This window comes from Typopeltis vanoorti, chromosome 4, assembly GCF_054136105.1.
Source record: "Typopeltis vanoorti isolate ZY-2024b chromosome 4, IOZ_Tvanoo_1.0, whole genome shotgun sequence".
Classification (NCBI taxonomy): Eukaryota; Metazoa; Arthropoda; class Arachnida; order Uropygi; family Thelyphonidae; genus Typopeltis; species Typopeltis vanoorti.
Window position 1 is genome coordinate 25,808,056 of NC_143552.1, and position 22,115 is coordinate 25,830,170.

A 22,115-nucleotide genomic window follows, 5' to 3' on the forward strand; every position below is an offset into this window, starting at 1 on the left:
ACTCAAAAGGTCCGAACCTAAAGCGTATATTTCCACTCCTTTGTCAGATGCATAACCATGTTCAAAGCCATTCATATCTTTATCACATTTGCATATCATAGCTGAACTTTCACACATATTTTTCCCATTCCTCCCTTGATAATCTAGTTTCCCTGACTCTCTGCATTAGGCCTCATCCCAGTAAGAAATTTTTCCAGGCTCTTGATGCCAAATGAATTCAAGCGCAGGCCATCCCTATTGTATACAAGTCTTTTCTTCCATCAAACATGCTCCACACATCAAAAAATTTGCATCCATTTCTTCTACATAACTTGTGCACTGGAATCATTTGCTATCATTTCCCTCCTCCTTAACGTACTGGATAGCAAATCTACAATTTTTATCTCTCACATTTCTTTCTCGCTTCTTTTCATTTTACAAACCTTTCATATCCTCTCATATATTTGTTGCTACTTAAATTATTAATTCCTACAAGAACTACCATCTCTTTTATATTTCTTTATTGGTTTTCTATTATGTTTGTAGTATCTTTAATTTTCGTCCCAGGAAACTAGAAGCAGTGATTTCATCAACAAGCACTAATTTTTTGATTGAATCGCCATACTATATCACATCTTAGATTTTAATTCACTTACCTTGCTGTTGTTATTATGATTACCAAGTTCAGTGCATTCCTGCCTCTTCTTTTTCAGATCCCTTTTCTTATCCTGTCTAAGTTTTGTTAAATGTTTTTCCACTTTTTGTAATTCTCTGGTTGATTTTCTAATAATTTATTTTAATCAGAATATTTCCAGTATCAGATTATCCATGGATATATATTATCATTGTCACTGCAGCAATGCTTCTGCTCATCAGCACAAAGATTCTTCTCTGTCATAACACCTTTGACTTGTGCTTTTGACACTACCCTATTGTGATGAGTTTTCTGTGCCATTCTTAAGAGTAGTAAAAACTAATAATATTTCTACAATTATGTTATTAAATTCTGTAGTACAATAAATACATTAAAAAAATACAATAATATACTAAAAATACACCAGTAAATCTAAGAAATCACCGATCTTTCGAGAGCTTCCTAAAAGCACGTCTTTTCATCAGATAGTCTTAAATCCCGTCCCTTGCCAAAAAAATGTCAGATTTTATTTTTGACCTTTTCTAGCATAAGCTTCTTTTCCCCATTATACATTATTCATATGCTGTCTGTACTACTTCCATAAATCTTAAAATTACTCTGACCTCTTGGATGCTTTATACATAAAGCTTGATTACTTACAGTCTATCTACAGTAAAGCAATCTTTCTTGATTCTTCCTTGGACTTCAGTGTATGCAACTCCAGCTAGCTCACTTTTTCCAGTTCTATAGACCAAGCTGGAGAAGAGACTAAATTATTTGCTGTATGCAGCAACCTAAAGCAAATTGTTCACCTACCTGTCAAACAGAAAACCACATAGTCTTTTCCACTCACCAACATTATAAATTTTCCTTAACACTTTCTCCTTTAAGGTCACATAATCAAAATGCAGGTTTCATCTGTAGGTTAATGCTCTTCCCATAGCCTCATATTTTTAGAATTACAACAGTGCTGAGTGGAAAGACATCAAGGACCTCTATTCCTCTTCCATGGTCAGACCACTGTTTCTGCTCTCCAGATCTAGAGACTTGTAGTAATCATGTCAGAGAAATAAACATTTGGAATTGAGGGCCTTGATTTCCCAGTCCATTCAAATTTTCTACTCAATATTCTAGCCATAATTTTCCAATAAGTGTGTCAAGGCAGTCTAAGAAAAACTGCCCACACACATCAGTTCGTTATAGATTCCACAGCCTCTCATGTGTGGGAGTGATATGCTTATATATCCTGTATGCATGTTGGACAAAATAATGTGAACACTTGGGAAATGGGCAATGAGTCTTTATTAATAAGATGTGGGACCACTGTTTGCCTTTAGTACAGCTGTCAGCCATCTGTGAATAAATTGATACAACTTTTTAATAGTCTGCAGTGGAATGTTGTACCATTTGTCAATTTAGAATATCTGCCAATTGCTTGAGAGATGGTGGAGGAGGGAATCTGCTTCTCACTGCTCTCCACACTGGTTTGAAAATATTTAAGGCAGGTAATTGAGCTGACCAGAGCAGATCTTGAAGTTCGTTGTGCTCCTCAAACAAGACTAAACTGCTCTGTCTGTGTGTATAGGTGTTATCTTGAAAAATGGCATCATTGTTGGGAAACAACATTTGGACTAGGATGCACCTGATCCATACATAAACCCAACCTGTTTTTGGGAACAAAGTAAATGCTGACTCATCAGACCATATTAATCTTTTGTGGTTATCAGCTGTCCAGGTTTTATGTTCCTGACACCATCTTTTATGCAATTTTGCGTTGAATTCTGTGATTAACAGTCTAGCAATCGTAGATCCATGGATCGGTTTTCAGCCACTATTCTTCTTTGCCAATGAAGTCTTGCCATGCTTTGCATATGCAGTGTTATGGCTGTGGAGACTGTTCCTCTTGACACACTGATCAATCGGGCATCTGTAACTGGAACAGTTACAGATGCTTCTACTAAATGGCTCCCATGATTTTTCCTCTTTGGAAGTTTGACAAGTCATCCATTTCGCCCATAGCTCAGACTAACCACTGCTGAACACAACTTGTACTATACTGACATACAACCTAGAGAACACAAACAAAGAAAAAAACAACAATTGATATTCGTGCTGTTTGTTTTATTGCTGTGTAGCATACACTAATAATATTAACCTCTATAACAATGGTGCTCACATTATACCAGGAAATGTAAAAGTAGAGTCAAACAATATTAATATGCCAATGTACATTTTATGTTTCCTCTGTTTATGAAGATTCAAATTAACAAACCTTTCAAAATCAACTACAAAAAAAAAAAATCCAAAACAACACAAACGGTGCCACGGGGCATAGCCCCTCCCCCCCCAGTAAATATATAAATAAATAAATCAGTACCAGAATATGACAGCACTGTGCACTAAATCTGTTGGCAGCAGACTGTATTGTGATGACTTTTTTTTTATTATCTTAATTGCACAAGAGTTTGGGTGTTCCACGTACAGGTAGCCAAAATTAGCACAAATTTTCACACATGAAGAGGAGGCATATAAAGTTACATTCACATTGTCACAGAAAATATGGAAATATGACTACTGCATTACTTCATCCTTGGTATCACTCTGGGTCTGGCTCCCACTAATAAGACCTCAATAAAGGTCGAAACCGGTCTGGGTAGTGGCCCTTCTTACAATGCATAGCATTATACATGTCCGTAAGAATATGTACTTTGCATTATGGGATACTAAGGCAAGTGATTGAAGTCATTAGCCTCTATATATGAGTTGCCCAGTCGTGAAGTTACTTCACACATAAATTTTGTTTGCTTACACTTGGATAAAGATTAAACCAAGAATATAATTTATTGGCATCTTTTTTTTAATTTATAATTAATGTATAAATTAAATAACAATTGGCCAAGTACAGAACCTTGTCACAAGTTTATTTTGCCTACTTATCCCTCCGAGTTTCTATAACATTCTTGCATATAGAAATTGTTGAATGCTTTGATAATATTCCAGAATTTGGTGATATATCCATTTCCCCCTTATCTCTCTTCACTCTATAATGAAACATTTAATAGATTGCTGAAGCAGGGTATGTAAACAAACTCATACACTTATCTCTTTTATGAACCAACCTTTTCTTAAATAGTCACTTAGATATTTAATTAGATTTAAGTAATTAAGTTTGATTATTTGATGAATAAATTTGCTTTGTTTCATTGTACTTTTAAGCATAATCAAAGAATCTAGTAGTTCCCCATCTCCTGAAAGAGAAAGAAAAAAGAAAAAGAAGAGGAAAACGTCCAGTGTAAAAGAAAGGTATTATTGAGAAGCTTAGAAAATTATTTTCATTTCTGCCTATTATAAAATCTTCTAAATTCAGAAATAGAGCCAAGGGATTAAAAAAATTTACTAATTTTGATACTTCATAGTGTGATAAGGTTTTTGGAACTATTTATTAAGCATAAATTTATTGTATAGAAAAATAAGTAAAATGTGTATGATAATTTTTTTTATATAAAAATTTGCAAATGTTTATTAAGGTCTCATCTGGCACAATACACCAATTTCTTTCCTTGCTTTTTTTTTTTTTTTTTCCCTGTTGTTGAATAATATTTCCTAAGCACTCACAAATTGACATATTTTGCTGGATTGAAGTCTAATGGAGTTTCACAATTCTGAATTGTAGATAAGCACTGATCTGCAATCTGTTTCTCTTACCATAAATTCTATTAGATCATCAGTTAGACATACAAAGTACACCTCAGATGTATTTACTGCATCAAGTGGTAAAAGTAGCTCATCTTCTCTACTGTACTCCTGAAACAGTACTTGCCACATTATTTACTGGATACCATTGGTTTGAAACTGAAAATCCACAAACCTTACTTTGTGAAATATCTTCTTCATTAGATGAGAAACTACTCTGTAAATGCAATACCTGATCGAGATCATCATCTGAATTATTCACTGCATCTTTGAAAATTTGAAACTTCATCAGATGCTTTTTTTCCCCTTTTTTTTTTTTGACAATGGGTCATGAAACTCATCATTGGAACATGATGTGGATTTCCAACATGTTTCTAGTTTGTTGGCTCTCAACAGATGCATTCAGTTAGGAATACATAAATTTTTACTCCCTATGTGTATACTCTCTGAAGATTATAATATAATAGATTTAGTTTAATTCTTTATCCCAGTGAGACTGAGATAAAATCTCTGGGATAAAGGATTAAACTAAATCTATTATAGTCTAACCTAGTGATAAATAAATTTTCAACATCTCTGAAGATTGGAAGCAGTTGTCCCTATATAGTGAACAACACACCCTCCCCAGCCACTATACTGCAGAGCAAGAAAAACAAGTAGTTTTATTGCATCACTGAGTAAGGTACAGAGACATTTGCAGTCTGTGTAATATATTTCTTATGTAGTGAAACGTGTTGAGTATTAATAATAAAAATTCATACGTCTGCTACAGTAATTCACTTTTTAATATGTAAATATTTCATCTTAGCCCTCCTACCGGCCAAGGTGGATGAAATAGCAAGACTACCCCAGACTTTTTCATGGATCAAAACTTCATTGGCATTCTATCTTTTATCAAGTATTTACCCTCCTCCGCTGTTAATCCTTAACGGCGATTTGAGAGCCATTAGCCGATTAACTGTGGTCGAGCGACTTTTGTGTCACTTGTCTTTACATGTGCTCTGTTACTTTGAATTTTTTTCAACTGTACTTGGATATTTGATCGTTTTTTTTTTTTTTTTTGATAAACAATTTATTTATTGTGTCTCTTTCCAAAAATAGAAGTTTCACATCTGCCAAAATAAATAATCAATCCTGAAATGACCATAGATCAGCTTTTGCAATGAATATACTTTAATAATAGTTAATTTGCTCCACTTTACTGACAATATAGATTCTTTTTCGCGAATTTTCAAATGTCTGTTTATGTTTAAAATATTTTGTCAAATATTTATATTTTTAAATAACATTTAGTGAAATAAATATGACATTTTGCTTTCTTTCTTTGCAAAATAACTTTATATGGATTGTCACATTTCAATTTCAAGAACGATTGTTTGTTTTTTTTATGAACAACAAATGATTATAAACTGCATTACTCGATTTCCGATATTGTGTCTTTTTTAGTATCAAAAATTTATACCTAATGGTATTTTATCAGAGACTCTTCTTTTGCTGAAAATTGCAACAGAGGTTTTTTTTTTTTTTTTTTTTTTTTGTAGGATGCACATTACTATAATATCCAGTGCTTAACCGCTGTAGATATGTTGAAAATATAATAGGAAGGATATCCTGTATGGAATGATTAAAAATGTCTGCTCATTTTAAGGATTTTTTACTGCAACCCCCCCCCCCCCCCACCTCTCCTGTCCTGGAACTGAGTTGCATAACTACCTTAAATTTCTACAGCTTTGAAAGCTTTCAGACGGTATTCAAAATCTCTTATTTCAGTTTACCGTTTTGACAAAAGAAATAAAGCAATAATGTTGTATATCGAAGCTTCTAATTCTGTACTCTTTCTTTGAATCTGAAATCAGCAATCTGTTGAAATTATTCTAAGATTTAGAAATACTATGCTGTATTTTCAACATGTAAAACTGTATACCACACAAAGAAATTTCAATTGTGTTATTTCTGTTTCTTTTTTTAAAAAAAGAAATCTAACTATTACTATTTCTATTTCTGCTGATTGCTATTTCTGAAATACGTCTTAGAAATGCTGGACAATAATCCTCTTACCTAGAGGAATAGCTAAAAGTCATAGATTACTCATTTGAGAAACACAAGACAGAAAGTTTCCGAGAAGTCGCACTAAATTGCCTCAAGCAAGAATGTCTTGTTTCGTTTTCTGTTGTTCAGATATCCTAACACAGTAAAACTGACATTTCTTTTACAGGCTGATGAAGTATTTATGCCAAAAATGATTTCTTTATTTATAGTGATCAGTTTCACTTTTATTTTCGAAAAATTCTAAATTATTTGATAATTATCTTGGAAAAAATTACTGCTATTGCTGCTGCTGCTCTTGCTTGCCATCTCACAAATGAATTGTATATTGGGTATACTTTCTAATATTCCTTTCTGCCCAGTAACAAGTTGTAGACTAATGGAAATTACTAACCCCCCCCCCCCCCACACACACTGGGAACTAGATCAAAAGAACATGCCCAGAAGGCAGCACACTAAAGTACCTCATGCAATAACTGAATATTTTACCGGCAGAAATTCCTTGTTCTGTTTTTCCATGTTTCTGATTGATTAGCAGATATTCGAAGCATATTCTGATATTGCATTTGTAGGATGACAGTTTTTTTTAAATTAATTACCCCTATTAGCCAACGTCACATAACTTCCTGATTTATAATAATAGGGAAATAATAGGTATATTTTCGTATTTATAATTTGCAAATTTATAATAATCAAAACTTAGTTTCTGTGTCGAAAAAATAAATGTTATGTTGGACGACAATTATGGAAAAATCACGAACGAAATAAAAATTGTACCTATGTTTCATAAAAGCTTTCGGGTGTCTGGTAATGTTGCAACGGGGGAGGGGGGGGTGATGCTATCAAAGTCGAAATAAAGTTCATTTCTATTGTGAAAATATGAAATTTCACATTTGATGCATGCACATATACATATTTTGTATTAGAGAATATACGCAGAAGTACCACTTATTAATATTGGCAAAAAATATATAAACTAGCAGAAAATATATACATATCAGTTTAAATAATAACTGTTTATTCTATAAAGACTGATTATACATGGAAACCAAGAAAGTGAAAGTACGAAGAACAGTAGATTACTATATAATATAAAGAAAAAATTTAGTGATATGATTAAAGAATTTCATGTTATTCTCTATAAAGCAAAGTTGCTCCAGCGTGTCCTAAAGGAAATCTGTGAAGTATTATTCGATTTCGATGGTTTTGTACAAAAATAAAAATAATATAATCTGGAACGTCGGCAGCAAGTTTTCTTTTCTTTTTTTAAAAGAATATTTCAAATAATTATTGTGAATTAATTTTTTTGAGAACAAAGCAAAATGTTTTGTCAAGAAAGCGATTAGAAAAAAAATTAGTGTAAAAAAATTAAAAATGAAATTGGTTCTCCAAGATAAGGCAATATCTAAGTGAAGAAATTATGCAAGACCTTTATTTTGTCCAGACATTAAAATTGTATTGTACAATAAAAAGAGAAAACAAAAATATAAATAATTTCTCTATTTTTAGTCTATCCTATATAACTAAAATCCAGTTACCCAGCATAGAACAAGGATGTGCGTTTCTTGTTATAGGCAACTGAGAAGTAGCTACGAACATGAGATATTCCGATTAACTGTTCTCTTCAGCGTGAGGGTTTATCACACCTTCTAATAGACATGACGGTCAAATTGCACTTCTTATCCTGGTTCTTTAAACAGGTGGGCTGAATCATATCCAGATTTAGCTGGACGTCCTGGCCGTTTGGAAGGTTAAGTATCATAAGACATCATCAGTACAGTTATTAAACAACAATAGAAATTACATTCAAAAAATGATTAGTGTGGCTTTCATTGGAATCCCTCTATGTATACATTTAGCATGTTTAAGAATTAAAAAGTGTTGGGCTGTAATTAAATTAAATTAAAATATAACAGATAAATTTATTTTATACAATTGAGGATAATAATTTTTTCGACTTGGTGTTTTGCCATTGGATCCTGTGGTTAGCATTTTCAACTCCATGTTGTGCAGGGCCAGATTTTTGAGGTTTGATAAGACGGATGTGGTCTCGATGTTCAGAGGTGCATTTACTTACAGATCTTCCTGTTTGTCCATAGTAACACAAGTTACAAGAACATGGCACTTCATATATGCCAGGTAGCATCATTGGTGAGAGTTTGTCTTTTGGAGAAGGTAACAAATTGTGAATTTGATTGATTGGTTTATAGGTAGCAGCAAGGTTGTATTTCTTCATAATTTTTGATGACCGTTCAGAGATGCTTTTAATATAAATGTATAGGAGTCCCATGGGCCTCTTCTTGTCTGGGTTGATTCGTGTAAGAGCGGTTAATTATTTTTTAGGTTATTGGATTATATTTATTTAGTAAGTCTGTATCTTTAATAATTTCCAATTCTTGCTTTAAAGATTCTTCAGAGGAACAAAATTGGTGTGCTCTGGATACCAGAGATTTTATGATACCATATTTTTGAGATGGTGGGCCAATGTATTGTGGATATAATGATTTGAAAAAGTTGGTTTTCAGTAGGCAGAAGTGAGAATGGTACCATCTTGTTTATTGGATGTGTACATCAAGAAAGGAAATAACTTGTGATGATTCGTTTTCTAGTGTGAATTTGATGCGAGGATGTAGGTCGTTGATACTATTTAGAAGTGAGTAGAGTTCTTGTTTGTGTGACTCCAGACCGCATAGATGTCATCAAATATCATAACCACTGATGGTTATGGTTCAAGAGATGGTTTTGGTTCAATTGTATCTTCTAGGTGTTCAAGAAAAAAAAATTCGGCTAAGTTAGGTGATAAGGGTGAGCCCATTGCTATTCCTTCCTGAAGTAGCCTGATGTGATTTCAAATTTGAATAATTCCACAATATCAGATGGAAATTTTTGGGTTAACAATTCTGTTGTCTCTTTGTGAGGGCTATTAGTGAAGAGAGAGATGATGTCGAAGCTTATTAACATGCCTTTATCTGACAATTTGATGTCTTTTGTTCTTGTGTGAAATTTTGTGGAATTTTGTAATGTACAAACTGAGTGGCCTATGAGGGAACGGAGAACGTTAGACAGAAATCTTGATATTTTATACGTGGGGCTGCTTATATTATTATTATTATTATTACATGACTCATCCTGGAAGTCCAAAGACTCATCGAGGTAGGTCACCTACTCTACAACTCTCTGTCTCCAGATGCGCAATCCACCAACTACAGTGAACCACAACTACACCAACTGCATCTACCATCCACCACCACCACTAGTATTTTCACAGACGATCACAAACATCCATGCCCATTGCGGGATTCGAACCCGCAGCCTTTTGGCTGGAGAGCAGATATGCTAACCACTCAGCCAACCAGGCTGGCATATTATAGAATCCACAATACGTCTAGGTGGACAGTTTCTTTTATGTAATTTAGGTGAACCATATATTCTAAGAGAGTGATTCTAAGAGATATATTCAAAACATGGTATGTTTTGAGTCTTTTGATGGTTCCTTGATCTATGGATGTTGCTTCATCCACTAACTTGTTTTGTTGAGCTGTCTTTTGGTAGGATCATGATGAACATTCTGTTCATCATGATCCTACCAGATGACACCATCCTACCATTCTAACTTAGATGAACAGAATATCTGTGAAAGTCAGATGAAACCTAGTAAAATAAAAAATGTATTTAGCACGACTTGACCTTGATGCAGGTTATGAGAAGTTGTCGCATGCGTCATGTTTGTGTATCTGGTATATATTGTTACTTAGTACTGAATGAAAGAGACCCTGTATAGTGAAAACATTTCCCCCTGCTGACACCATACTGTATATAGATGCAAACAAAATAGTTTTATTATAGCACTTAATATAGTACACTGTATGTAGTAAAAACAGGAAAATTAAACACACAACTAGAATAACCTTTTATAGTGTAAAACATCCTTTCCCAAGACACCACAGACACCACATTCATAGTAGCAAGAAGGCATAGTAGAAACTTTTATTTTAACACTGATATCCAACTCACATGAGACTACCTGACATCAACATGCTAATTTTAAACAGAAAAGTTATTTAAAATTCTAATGATTATAAAGTTTCATAAGAGCAAATATATTAACACTAGATGTAATGAAAAAAATGCAGATTTCAATAAATAACTAAGGTTATTTGAAAACTATCATCATCATCATCATCAAATTCCTGACATGTACCCTCAAGGGGTGTACAGGATATGATAGTACTTCATAAAAAATTTACATCATTACTAACTTCCTACCTGCAATTTTTCTCCACATCAGTCTATCACTTGTCAAGACTCCAATATTATCATTATCAGATCATATATTTCTATCGTCTAAGGCAGTGCTTCCCAAACTTCTGGATGTCAGGGCCCCCTTTGCAAAAATTAAAATATTTCATGCCCCCCCCCCCCCCTTGAAAAAAAAATCGTAATACAGAGATATATTATTATAATATTTATTGTATTTTTATTCAATACAAAACATACACAGCGAATATTGCAAAAATCAATTGCACGTATTACATTTTTTGCCTCTTACCGTTTGGTTCTGAAGACGATGCGGGCTGTTCTGGTAAAATAATACTGTCCTCTTTTTTTTTGAGTCTGTTTCTGCTTCTCCTGATTGTTCGCGGGAATTTTTTTTATTTTTTATCAGCCACTTATTCATTTCAGGGTTAAATTTTTTAACGTAGAATAGATCAAATAATATCACCACTTACCGATACTGGCACACCACAGACTGATGACATGAAATTAGTGAATATTACCTGAATAAGGGAATCCCCTGACCAGGAACATTTTTCTCTTTTGTGACTTTTCTCCCTTTACGGTAATTAAGCCTAACGCGAAACAGACAGCAAAGGCAGTCTGTTTATTAAAACGTGCATATGATTGGTGCGGTATTAACAAAAGATTGCGCAATCAAAAGATAAAAGCATAGCTGACAATTGAGTTGAAATGCTAACTCTCTTCAACCGAATTCCATATGTGAAACTGCCATAACATTCATTATATATATATATATACAGGGTGTTCGGGATAAATTTGACAGTTTCGTAAGGAAAAAGAAAATCTTCTTTGTATCTATTAAATTTAATGAATTGACAAAAAAACATTACAGGCAGAGTTAATTACAATACTATCAACAAGATTTACTCAAAATAACCACCATTAGCATCGATCACAGCTTCAATTCTGCTTCGGAACCTCGAACAAGCTGATGCTACAGTCTCCCTGGGAAGGGCCGCAAAAACTGTTTTAATTTTATCCATTAACTGGGCTTTTGTATTACTGGAAGTGCGATTGGTGTCTTTTTCAACTGCGCCCCATACAAAATAATCCATGGGGTTAAGGTCTGGGGAGTTTGGAGGCCAAACATTTGGACTGGTGAAGTCGTAGAAATTTTCAGACAACCATTTTTGACTTTTCCCAGAGGTGTGGCAAGGGGCCGAATCCTGCTGCCATACATACGGCCTACCATTGGCTACCCTTGTTATCCAGGGCTTGACTACAGTTAGCAACTCCACGAACAAAGCCCGAATTCCAATGCCAGGGTTCTTCAACACCTGTTCCTGCAGATTTGCGAGGAATTCTGCTGTACGAACGCAATCAGATCGTCTGCTAGGGATCTTTCTTCTTGCTACATCCTCGTAGTCACCATTGCAAGTCTCTAGTTCATGCCTGATTGTTTTTACTGTATTCAGGGAGCATTGGGCAGCAGTCGTAATATCCTTATTTTGATGGCGGGCACGAATCATCATGATACAAGTTATTCTCTTCCATGATTCAGGTGGGTTCCAGCTATCCATCCTTTCTGACATCTTGTATAGGAATGAAGAAGGGTCCAAACTTTTAAATGAAGAGAAGTGTGTGTTAATACATGTAACTTACGGAAAAATATAATTAATTATAAATATGTCAAATTTATCCCGAACACCCTGTATATATATTACTTAGTTTTAACACTTTTACGAATTTTAACATGTTCGGTTGAATTTTATTGCTGCCTTGGGAAATCGAACTTACACACATCTAATTAATAACAATAGTTTTTAGTTAGATACTGTGTTTGCCCATGCAACATATGGTTTTGTTTCAGTCTATACAGCATAGTTTCTGTATGAGGGGAGATGTGATTCATTAATTATGTGTTTTTATCCTAATTGTCTCTAATTGCACTATTTGTTGAGATATATATTACACAGACTCCTCATACCTTATTCACTGGCATAATAAAAGTACTTCTTTTTATTGCCTCTGCAGTATAGTGGCTGTTAGGGAGGGTGTGTTTGCTTACAACTGCAAGCGAGTTACTATCTCCCCACATGAACTTGTTTAAGTTTTTTTCATGTGTCAAGTATATGCGAAACTTTTATTGATAACAGAAAACTAGCTCGGATGACAGTGATAATATAAAACGAGTTTTGATATGTATATAAAGTCAATATTAACAGTCCCTGATTACGAACGCATGGGACAAAATGATTTAGAGCTTCCCTGGAGAGCATTCGAAGTAAATACAATTAACCACTGCTTTGAAATGAAACTGAAACATATGAATAAGCAATATGTACTAATATTCATTAAGCGCCGAAATACACAGGAAGCAAAGTTCGTGAACTGACACCAATGTGTGAATTTTTCCATTAAAATATAAAAAATAACAAAGAAAAAATAATATATAATAAAAGTTAAATACGTTTATTTTAAAATAAAAAAATCTACTTAGTCTTAAAACATTTTAAATTTCTTTTCATTATTTCACGGCCCCCATCAACAAAACCTACGGCCCCCAAGGGGGCTGCGGCCCACAGTTCGGGAAGCGCTGGTCTAAGGCACATTGTACCATATCAATCCACCTATATCTTGGTCTTCCTCTGGTACGTTTTCCTGCCAACCTGGCAGAGAACACTTGTTGTGCTAATCTTTCCTCGCCCATTCTGTTTAAGTGACCATACCACCTGAGATTAGCTATGCTAACGCATTCCTGGATGCTGACAATGTCAAGTTCTTTCCTAATATCCTGGTTTTTAATACAATATTGCCATTGATACCATCTGTTCACGCCTATAATCTTTCTCAGGACTCTAATATCTGCATCTCTAGTCTTGGTCAAGTGTTTTACTTCTAACCCAGCTCTCAGATCCATAAGTTAAAACTGGTTTGAACACTGTCTTGTATACAGCTAATTTAGTGTTCCGACTAATTTCTCTCTTATTCCATATGAATTTATTCAATTGACTTCCTACCATACCAGCTTTGTTGATTCTGTTGTCTATTTCCATATTTAATTTACCATCTTCAGTAAAAATCGTGCCTTAGTAGCTGAAATGTTTTTCTTGTTTCACAGGTTCCCCGTTCACAACACAGTTGACATTTTCAACAATTCTACCTATTTTCATTGTCTTAGTCTTTTTAATGCTGACCTTCATACTATATCTATTACAACAGTTATTCAATTTAGTGAGGGAATCTTACAAACTTCTAGCGGATTTATTCAGAAGTATAATATCGTCCACATAAAGCAAAGAGCTGACATTAACATCTCCAATTCTGATATCATGTTTAATACCACTTTCCTTCATAATGTGATCCATATAGATAATTAATAACAGAGAGGATAATGTACATACCTGTCTCACACCAGATTTAACATTAAACCAACATCCTGTACATCCTTCAATTCTAACTGCCGACTTGCAACTCAAATAAAGACTAAGTATTGCTTGATATAATGCCCCATTGACACCATATAACTGTAGCATATTGAATAGCTTCTCTCTTGGCACCTTGTCATATGCCTTTTCCAGATTGACAAAACTTAAATACAGATCTTTGTTATATTCCCATGCTTTCTCGACTATTTGTCGTAAAGTGAAGATCTGATCCTGACAGCCTCTCTTTGGCCTGAATCCAGCTTGTTCTTCACCAAGCTTTTCTTCCACAATTCTTCTCAACCGTTTCTCAAGTATACTTGCATAGATCTTCCAGGAACACTCAGTAGGGAAATACCTCTGTAATTCTCACATTCAGTTTAATTTCCCTTTTTATATATGGGCACTATTAGAGCTCTACTCCAGTCATCGGGAATTCGTTTCTCTGTCAAGGCTTTCTGAACTATGCAGTGCAGCCACTGTAAGACTTTTATACCACCATACTTCAGCATTTCTGGTCGAATATCATCTACTCCTGCTGCCTTTCCACATTTCAAGCCTTTGATTGCCCTTTTCTACTTCAAGTATGGATATGTATTCCTGACTGTATGCCTGTTGAGTGTTTTTTACCACTATGCTATCACTGCTTGTTTCATTAAGCAATTTTTCAAAGTAATTACGTCAAGGATATCTTTTTTTTCCTGTTTTCTTGTCACCTTTGTCATCTCTAACTTTTACAGCACTCTTTCCTCCATTCCTAAGCTTCTTCAACAACCTCCAGAATATTTTGCCACCTTCTTGATATTTATTTTCCATATTCTTGCCAAAGTCCTCCCATGACTTTTGTTTAGCTAATTTTACACAGTGTTTCGCTTTCTTACATTTGTCTCTGTATTCTCTAAGAGCAAAAGCTGACTTATTTGCCAGTAACTTTTGATATGATTTCTTCTTTTCCTTCACTGCCTCTTTAACTTCCTGTGTCCACCATGGAATTCTGATTTTTCTATCCTTACAGACAACCTCACCACATGCCTCTCTGACTGAATCAATCTGGGTTTGCTTCAAGGCTTGCCGCTGAATCTTCATGGTTGGGTTCCTGTTCTCAAACTCTTTCATTTTTTCTTCAATAATCTTTGTGTATGTTAGTCTACAGTTTACATCTGAGAGCTGCTCAACTTTTATTCACTTTAAAACTTTCTTACATGTTATTCTTTTCAATATGAAATTCAATTTTATCCTGCTCAAGACTAAATAGTGATCGCTTCCAATTTCATATCCTCTGTACACTTTGGTGTCCTGCACCAGGGAGAAAACATACATCACTATGAGCAATAACATAGTCAATGAGACTTTTCTTATTCCTTGCCTCTTCTCTCCATGTGAATTTGTGCACATTTTTATGTTGGAAGCAGAAATCCAACAGGTATTTGCCATTATTATTAGCTTTGCTCTTTTCTCCAAATTTTCCCAAAATATTTTTGTATGTCTGACAATCATTTCCTACTCTGCTATTCAGATCCCCAACAAGGACCAACTTTTCCTTTTTTATTGTGTCAGTTGCTTTTTCTAAAGCATCAAAAAATTCCTCCACTTCTGCCTTAGTAGAACCTTCTGTGGGACTATAAGCACAAATAAGTCTCATTGTCCAGTTCCCCATTCTCATATTTGCCCACCACTCTACCTGAGATTGCCTGCCATTCAAGAAGATTAGCCTCGTATTTTGTGTTGAATACTATGGCTACTCCTTCTTTTCCTTGATTGTCATTGCCTGAATATTACATTTTGTATTTATTGCTCAGAAAGTCGGAAAATTTGCAAACTAGGAAACCTATAAAAAATTACTGAATATTGCAAATTTCTGAATGTACCACATCCATATGTTAATTGAGGTGTTAATATTTATTAACATCTCTATTAACAGTGTCTCTTGACACTGTTAATAGTGGTGTTAAACTTCTTCTTCTTCCTAACATGGATTTTAGCCCAAGTTGCCTGTTCCGGTCTCATGCCATCTCTTTCTTGGTCTTCCGTAGAGGTGTTAATAAAATATCTATATCGTTGTGTAATTTTTTTTTTTTTTAAAGAAAAGAAGAAAGAAAAAAAGCACTATTAATACCAGAGATGTGCTGCTAGTCATCATCATCTTCAAATTCCTGATATATACCCTCAAGGGGTGCAGGATATGATAGTACTACATGAAAAATTGCATCATTACTAACTTCCTATCTACAGTTTTCCTTCAAATCAGTCTGTTAAATGTCAAGACTCCAATATTATCAGGTCTTATATTACTATCTTCTAAGGTACTTTTTACTGTGTCAATTCACGTATATCTGGGTCTTCCTCTGGTTCTTTTTACTACCAAACTCGCAGAGAACACTTGTTTGGCTAATCTTTCCTCTCCCATTCTGCTTAAGTGACCATACCACCTGAGATTAGCTCTGCTAATGCATTCCTGGATGCTGACAATGTCAAGTTCTTTCCTAATATCCTCGTTTTTAATATGATATTGCCATTGATGGCACCTGTTCATGCCCCTAATCTTTCTCAGGACTCTAATATCTGCATCTCTAGTCTTAGGTCGAGTGTTTTACTTCTAACCCAGCTCTCAGATACATAAGTTAAAATTGGTTTAAACACTGTCTTGTATGCAGCTAATTTAGTGTTTTGTCTAATTTCTTGCATATTTCATATAAATTTATTCAGTTGGCTTCGTACCATACCAGCTTTGTTGATTCTGTTGTATATTTCCATATTAAACTTACCATCTTAACTAAAAATCGTGCCTAAGCAGTAGCTGAAATGTGTTACTTGTTCTATAAGTTCTCTATTCACAATGCAGTTGATATTTTCAATGTTTCTTCCTATTTTCATTGTCTTTGTCTTTTTAATGCTGACCTTCATACCTTACCTATTACAACAGTTATTCAATTTAGTCAGGAAATCTTGCAGACTTGTAGCGGACTTATTTAGTAGTATAACAACTGCCTAAAGCAAAAGCTGATATTCACACCTCCAAGTTTGATATCATATTTAGTACCACTTTCCTTCATAATGTGATCCATATAGATAATGAATAAGAAGAATTAGAGAGGGGATAATGTTCATCCTTGTCTGACACCAGATTTAACATTAAACCATCTTCCTGTACTTCCTTCAATTCTAGCTGCTGACCTACAATTCAAATTAAGACAAAGTATTGCTTGATATAATGTCCCATTGATACCATATAATTGTACCGTTTGGAATAGCTTCTCTCTCGGGACCTTGTCATATGCATTTTCCAGATCTACAAAACTTAAATACAGATCTTTGTTATATTCCCATGATTTCTCAACTATCTGTCGTAAAGTGAAAATCTGATCCTTACAGCCTCTATTTGGCCCGAATCCAGCTTGTTCTTCACCAAGCTTCTCTTCCTTCTTCAATCCTTCTCAACCGTTTCTCAAGTATACTCTTATCAGAACACTCACTAATGAAATGCCTCTGTAATTCTCACATTCAGTTTTATTTCCCTTTTTATATATGGGTACTATGAGACCTCTACTCCAATCATCGGGAATTCGTACCTGTCCAAGCCTTCTGAACTATGCAGTGGAGCCACTATACGACTTTTATACCTCCATACTTGAGCATTTCTGGTCGAATATCATTTATTCCTGCTGGCTTTCCACATTTCAGGCTTTTAATGGCTTTTTCTACTTCAAGTATGGGTATGTATGCATGGTCAGTGTTTTTTACCACTGTGCAGTCATCACTGCTTGTTTCATTTAGCAGTTTTCCAAAGTAATTACTTCATAATCCTTGAAGTATGGAGTAATTACTTTGTAATTATCTTTTTCACCTGTTTTCATGTCACCTTTATCATCTCTAACTCCTTTTACGGCACTCTTTCCTCCATTTCTAAGCTTCTTCAACAACCTCCAGAATATCTTCCCATCTTCTCGATATTTATTTTCTATGTTCTTGCTAAAGGCCTCCCATGACTTTTGTTTAGCCAGTTGTATACAGTGTTTATCTTTCTTACATTTGTCTCTGTGTTCTCTAAGAGTACAAGCAGACTTATATGCCAGGAACTTTTGATATGCTTTCTTCTTTTCCTTCACTGCCTCATTAACTTCCTGTGTCCATCATGGAGCTCTGATTTTTCTATCCTTGCACACAACCTCTCCACGTGCCTCTCTGGCTAAATCAACTGTGTTTTCTTCAGGACTTGTCACTGAATCTCTAAGGTTTGGTTCCTGCTCTCAAACTCTTTAATTTTTTCTTCAAAAATTTTGTGTATTTTAATCTACTGTAGTTCACATCCGAGAGCTGCTCAACTTCTATTTTCTTTAAAACTCTCTTATATGTTCTTCTTTTCAATATGAAATTCAATTTTATCCTGCTGAAGACTAAATGGTGATGATTTCCAATTTTAAATCCTCTGTACACTCTGGTGTCCTGCACCAGTTGGAAAACTGCACTATCAACAATTATAATGGTCAATGAGACTTTCTTATTCCTTGCCTCTTCTCTCCATGTGAATTTGTGCACATTTTTATGTTGGAACATTGTGTTAATAATAACCAGTCCATGTATGACAGGTATTTGCCATTATTATTAGCTTTGCTCTTTTCTCCTTAGTAGAACCTTCTTTGGGACCATAGGCACAAATAAGTCTCGTTGTCCAGTTCCCCATTCTCATATTTATCCACATCACTCTACTTGAGACTGCCTGCTATTCAAGAAGATTAGCCTCGTATTTAGTTGAATACTGTGGCTACTCCTTCTTTTCCTTGATTGTCATTGCCGAAATATAGTATTTTGTATTTACTGCTCAAAATGATGTATGATGTCGATCTGGTACTTATCCAATTCTTCGGCTATCTCCATTTCTTTGCCATTCAGGCTTCTTATGTTGATAGTACCGATCTTGAACTCTGGTAATGTTGAGTTGGGGTAAGTTTTAGGATTTGTTCCAGTAGCTGACTTTTCTCTGTTTGCCCTGGTTCCCTGGCAAAAATAACGGGACCTTGTGTAACTGGGCGACGCCCCAGCCGCCATGAAATTCTGTCATGTTTTACCATCATTTGAAATTTTGGTTTAAGCTAATAAGAATACAATTTGGTCGGCTAAATCCCAAGTTGCCAGCTCATCCTCGTCCGTTCAGTATCTAGGTAGATGGTGAGGTTTAGACATTAGGTCAGAAGCCCTGGTCAGTTCTCCGCATTCCTTTGAAGGCTATATGGAGGTCTCCTCTCAGTTATATAGTTTTAAGTGCTGCTGGTCTTATATGGGAACTTCTTGAAAACTCAGTTTTTCTCTTGCAGATAACCCAACCAGGCTGGAACATAGAATGGAGTTACTCATGAACATTTGGGTATAATGGACTTGCAATGTGTGATTTAAATTCAGGGGAAAAGTTGGGAATAGTCCAAGGGATAAGAGACCTGAGATATATGCTTGGGATTACATCAGTAAGACAAAGTAAATTAGAATGTTAGAAATCTGATATGCATAGAAAAATCAAAAATCTGATTAGTGACTAAGATGATAACTCAAGATAGAACCTACCAACTAATCAAACCAAGATTTCAGTTTTTTATTTTATTTATTTTAGTTTATATATTTTTTGAATTTGTGAATCCCATCAATGAAACATTAAAAAACTGTTGTACATTTGTATAGGCTTCTTTGGGGGATAGGACATTTTTATTAGAACTTTTTTTTCTTTTGGTAATTACGATTATTATTATTACTATTATTATGACAGACCTGAATGGAATCTAGGACTTATTGAGGGAGGCCACATTCAACATGCACCAGCTATTATTCTTGAATTCATTCATACTGCTTGCACACACAAGATCCAATAGCAATTAATCCCAATCATGTACCACTCTATGAGAGAAAAATCTAGCCCTCATCCACTTCTTCATGGCATACATTTTCAGTTTCTTAGGATGTCATCTTGTCCTTTCCCCCGTTCATAAAATAAAAAATTTGATCAACTAAAATCTTGTATGACCCAATTTCAAACGTTTGTCTGCCTCAATCATATCACCCCTATTTCTCCTGTTTCTTAGTGTCTGCAGTCTACAAATTCTGAATCTGTATTCCACAATCCTGATATTATTTTTAACACTCCTTTGCACACTCACTCTCTCTCTCCACTGTATCAGAACCACAATAGAAACCAGGAAACCAGACCTGCGCATAATAGTCCAATTGAGATCTTATTAAGTTCTTGTAAAGAGGCAAAATGACATATTATCTTTACATGTGAACGTTCATTTTAGCGTTGGAATTAGTTTTTGAGTTGTATTTACAATCTTTGCCACATGGCTCCTGAACTTCAACTTCTTATCTACTAACAACCCAAGATTCCTAGCCTCATCAGTTTCATCAAGCATAATCCCACCAATATAAAACGACATTGGATATCTAATCACGCCAAAGTGAATGACTTTACATTTACTGACATCCATTTTTCCGTGCCCACAATTCCAGCCTATTCAAATTATTCTGCAAGTACACTGCATATCAGCAGCATTTCTGACTACCATACCTATCTTTGCATCATCAGCAAATAGCTGTATGTTGCCTGTCAATCCTTCCCGATAACTTTAATGTACAGATTGAATAACAGTGGACCAAGCACTGCTTCTTGTGGTACACCACTAGTTACCTTAAATCTTGTAGGCTCACATCTCACGTATACTACTTTTTGATATCTTTCAGTCAGCTATCCTCTTATCCATGCTAATATTCTATAACCCAAACTGATACCATGCTGTATTCTGTCAAAAACCCTAGTAAAATCCAACAATATCATGGTGTATCCCTGTGGCGCACTCAAGATTTAATCTTGGGGTGACAAGATGATTTGAGAATACACACTACGCATTGTATACGAGCTATGACTGATCATCTGCAGTGATCGACAATACATGATACCTGTGATCTCCTCAGGCCCGGCTCGGTCAAACGAAGTAGCCCTGAGCACTTCTTCATTCGCCTTGCGTTCACGGTGCCCAGTATTCCCGAGAGCTATAGGGTATTCCCACCTTATGTGACTGCTAATTCATAAGTAGCATAGAAATAGAAGACACGACACAACATAAATTTTAAAAAAAAAATAGAATTTTAATTAGGAAAAGATTTTTTGAAAATTTTTCTAGTGTTTTTTTTTCTTTTTCTTTTTTTTTTGGGGGGGGGCAGGGCCCCTTGGCCCCCCTCCTTGGGTGCGGCAATGGTGTATCCATTCCCCTTGTCTAGTTCAATAGTAACATTATTGTAGAATGTCAGCAGGTTGCTAAAAGATGATGTTCCCTTAGTAAACCCATGTTGCTCATTGCAAAGTAGAGATTCACTGTCAACTCATTTCTGAATGCGAGCCCTAACCATTTTTTTCAAAATCTTCACCACCACTTTTGAGATACTAATCAGTCGATAGTTGGTCTTTGCACCACCCTTGTGCAATGAAATTACTTCCATTTTTTCCATTACACTGCAATCTTCCCTCTTCTGAGACTTTCTGGTCTCAGAAGAGGGACCTTATTAAACAGCCTGGTCAAAAGAATAGCCAGTTCAGCTGAACACCCAAAAGTAAACGTGATGATATCCCATTAGTCCCTATAGCTGAATTTTTATTCAGTTTGTGCAACAGCTCTAATACCTTGTCCTCATACACCCGAGTTTCTTCATCCATTGAAGAGGAAGCAGTGAGCTTAATGTTGTGTACACCAGCTTTTAACAAAATGGCACTCATTAGATGACCAACCTTTAACATTCAGAGCCAGTTTCTTTACATACTCAGCTTTTGCTTTCCGTACAACACTTTTGACTCTTCTGGCCTGCCGCTCGTAATTTTCATAACGGACATCATCCTTATGCACACGGTATTCCGTCTACATCATCCTTTTTTTACGAATCTCTTGCTTAATAAGATTACACATCAATAAGACTCCTATCCCATTTATTCTTCAAACTCTCAGTGTACATTCTGAAATCGCATCATTTAAATATTGTTTTAATGCTTTCCATGCACTGTCGATATTTTCTCCATTCAGCAACCAATCCCATTCCACTGAACTCAGTATACTCCTCATTTGGTC

At 35.1% G+C, this 22,115-nt stretch overlaps 1 protein-coding gene across 5 annotated transcripts in view; it reads left to right on the plus strand.

Moving 5' to 3' along the window:
* Srrm234 (Serine-arginine repetitive matrix 2/3/4) overlaps positions 1-22,115 on the plus strand; it is a 615,875-nt gene that overhangs the window by 194,212 nt on the left and 399,548 nt on the right. For all 5 annotated transcript variants that reach the window (XM_090391694.1, XM_090391696.1, XM_090391697.1 and 2 more), the window contains one exon: positions 3,830-3,916. In XM_090391694.1, coding sequence (XP_090247820.1) covers positions 3,830-3,916 — 87 coding nt within the window. The remainder of the gene's footprint in view (positions 1-3,829; positions 3,917-22,115) is intronic.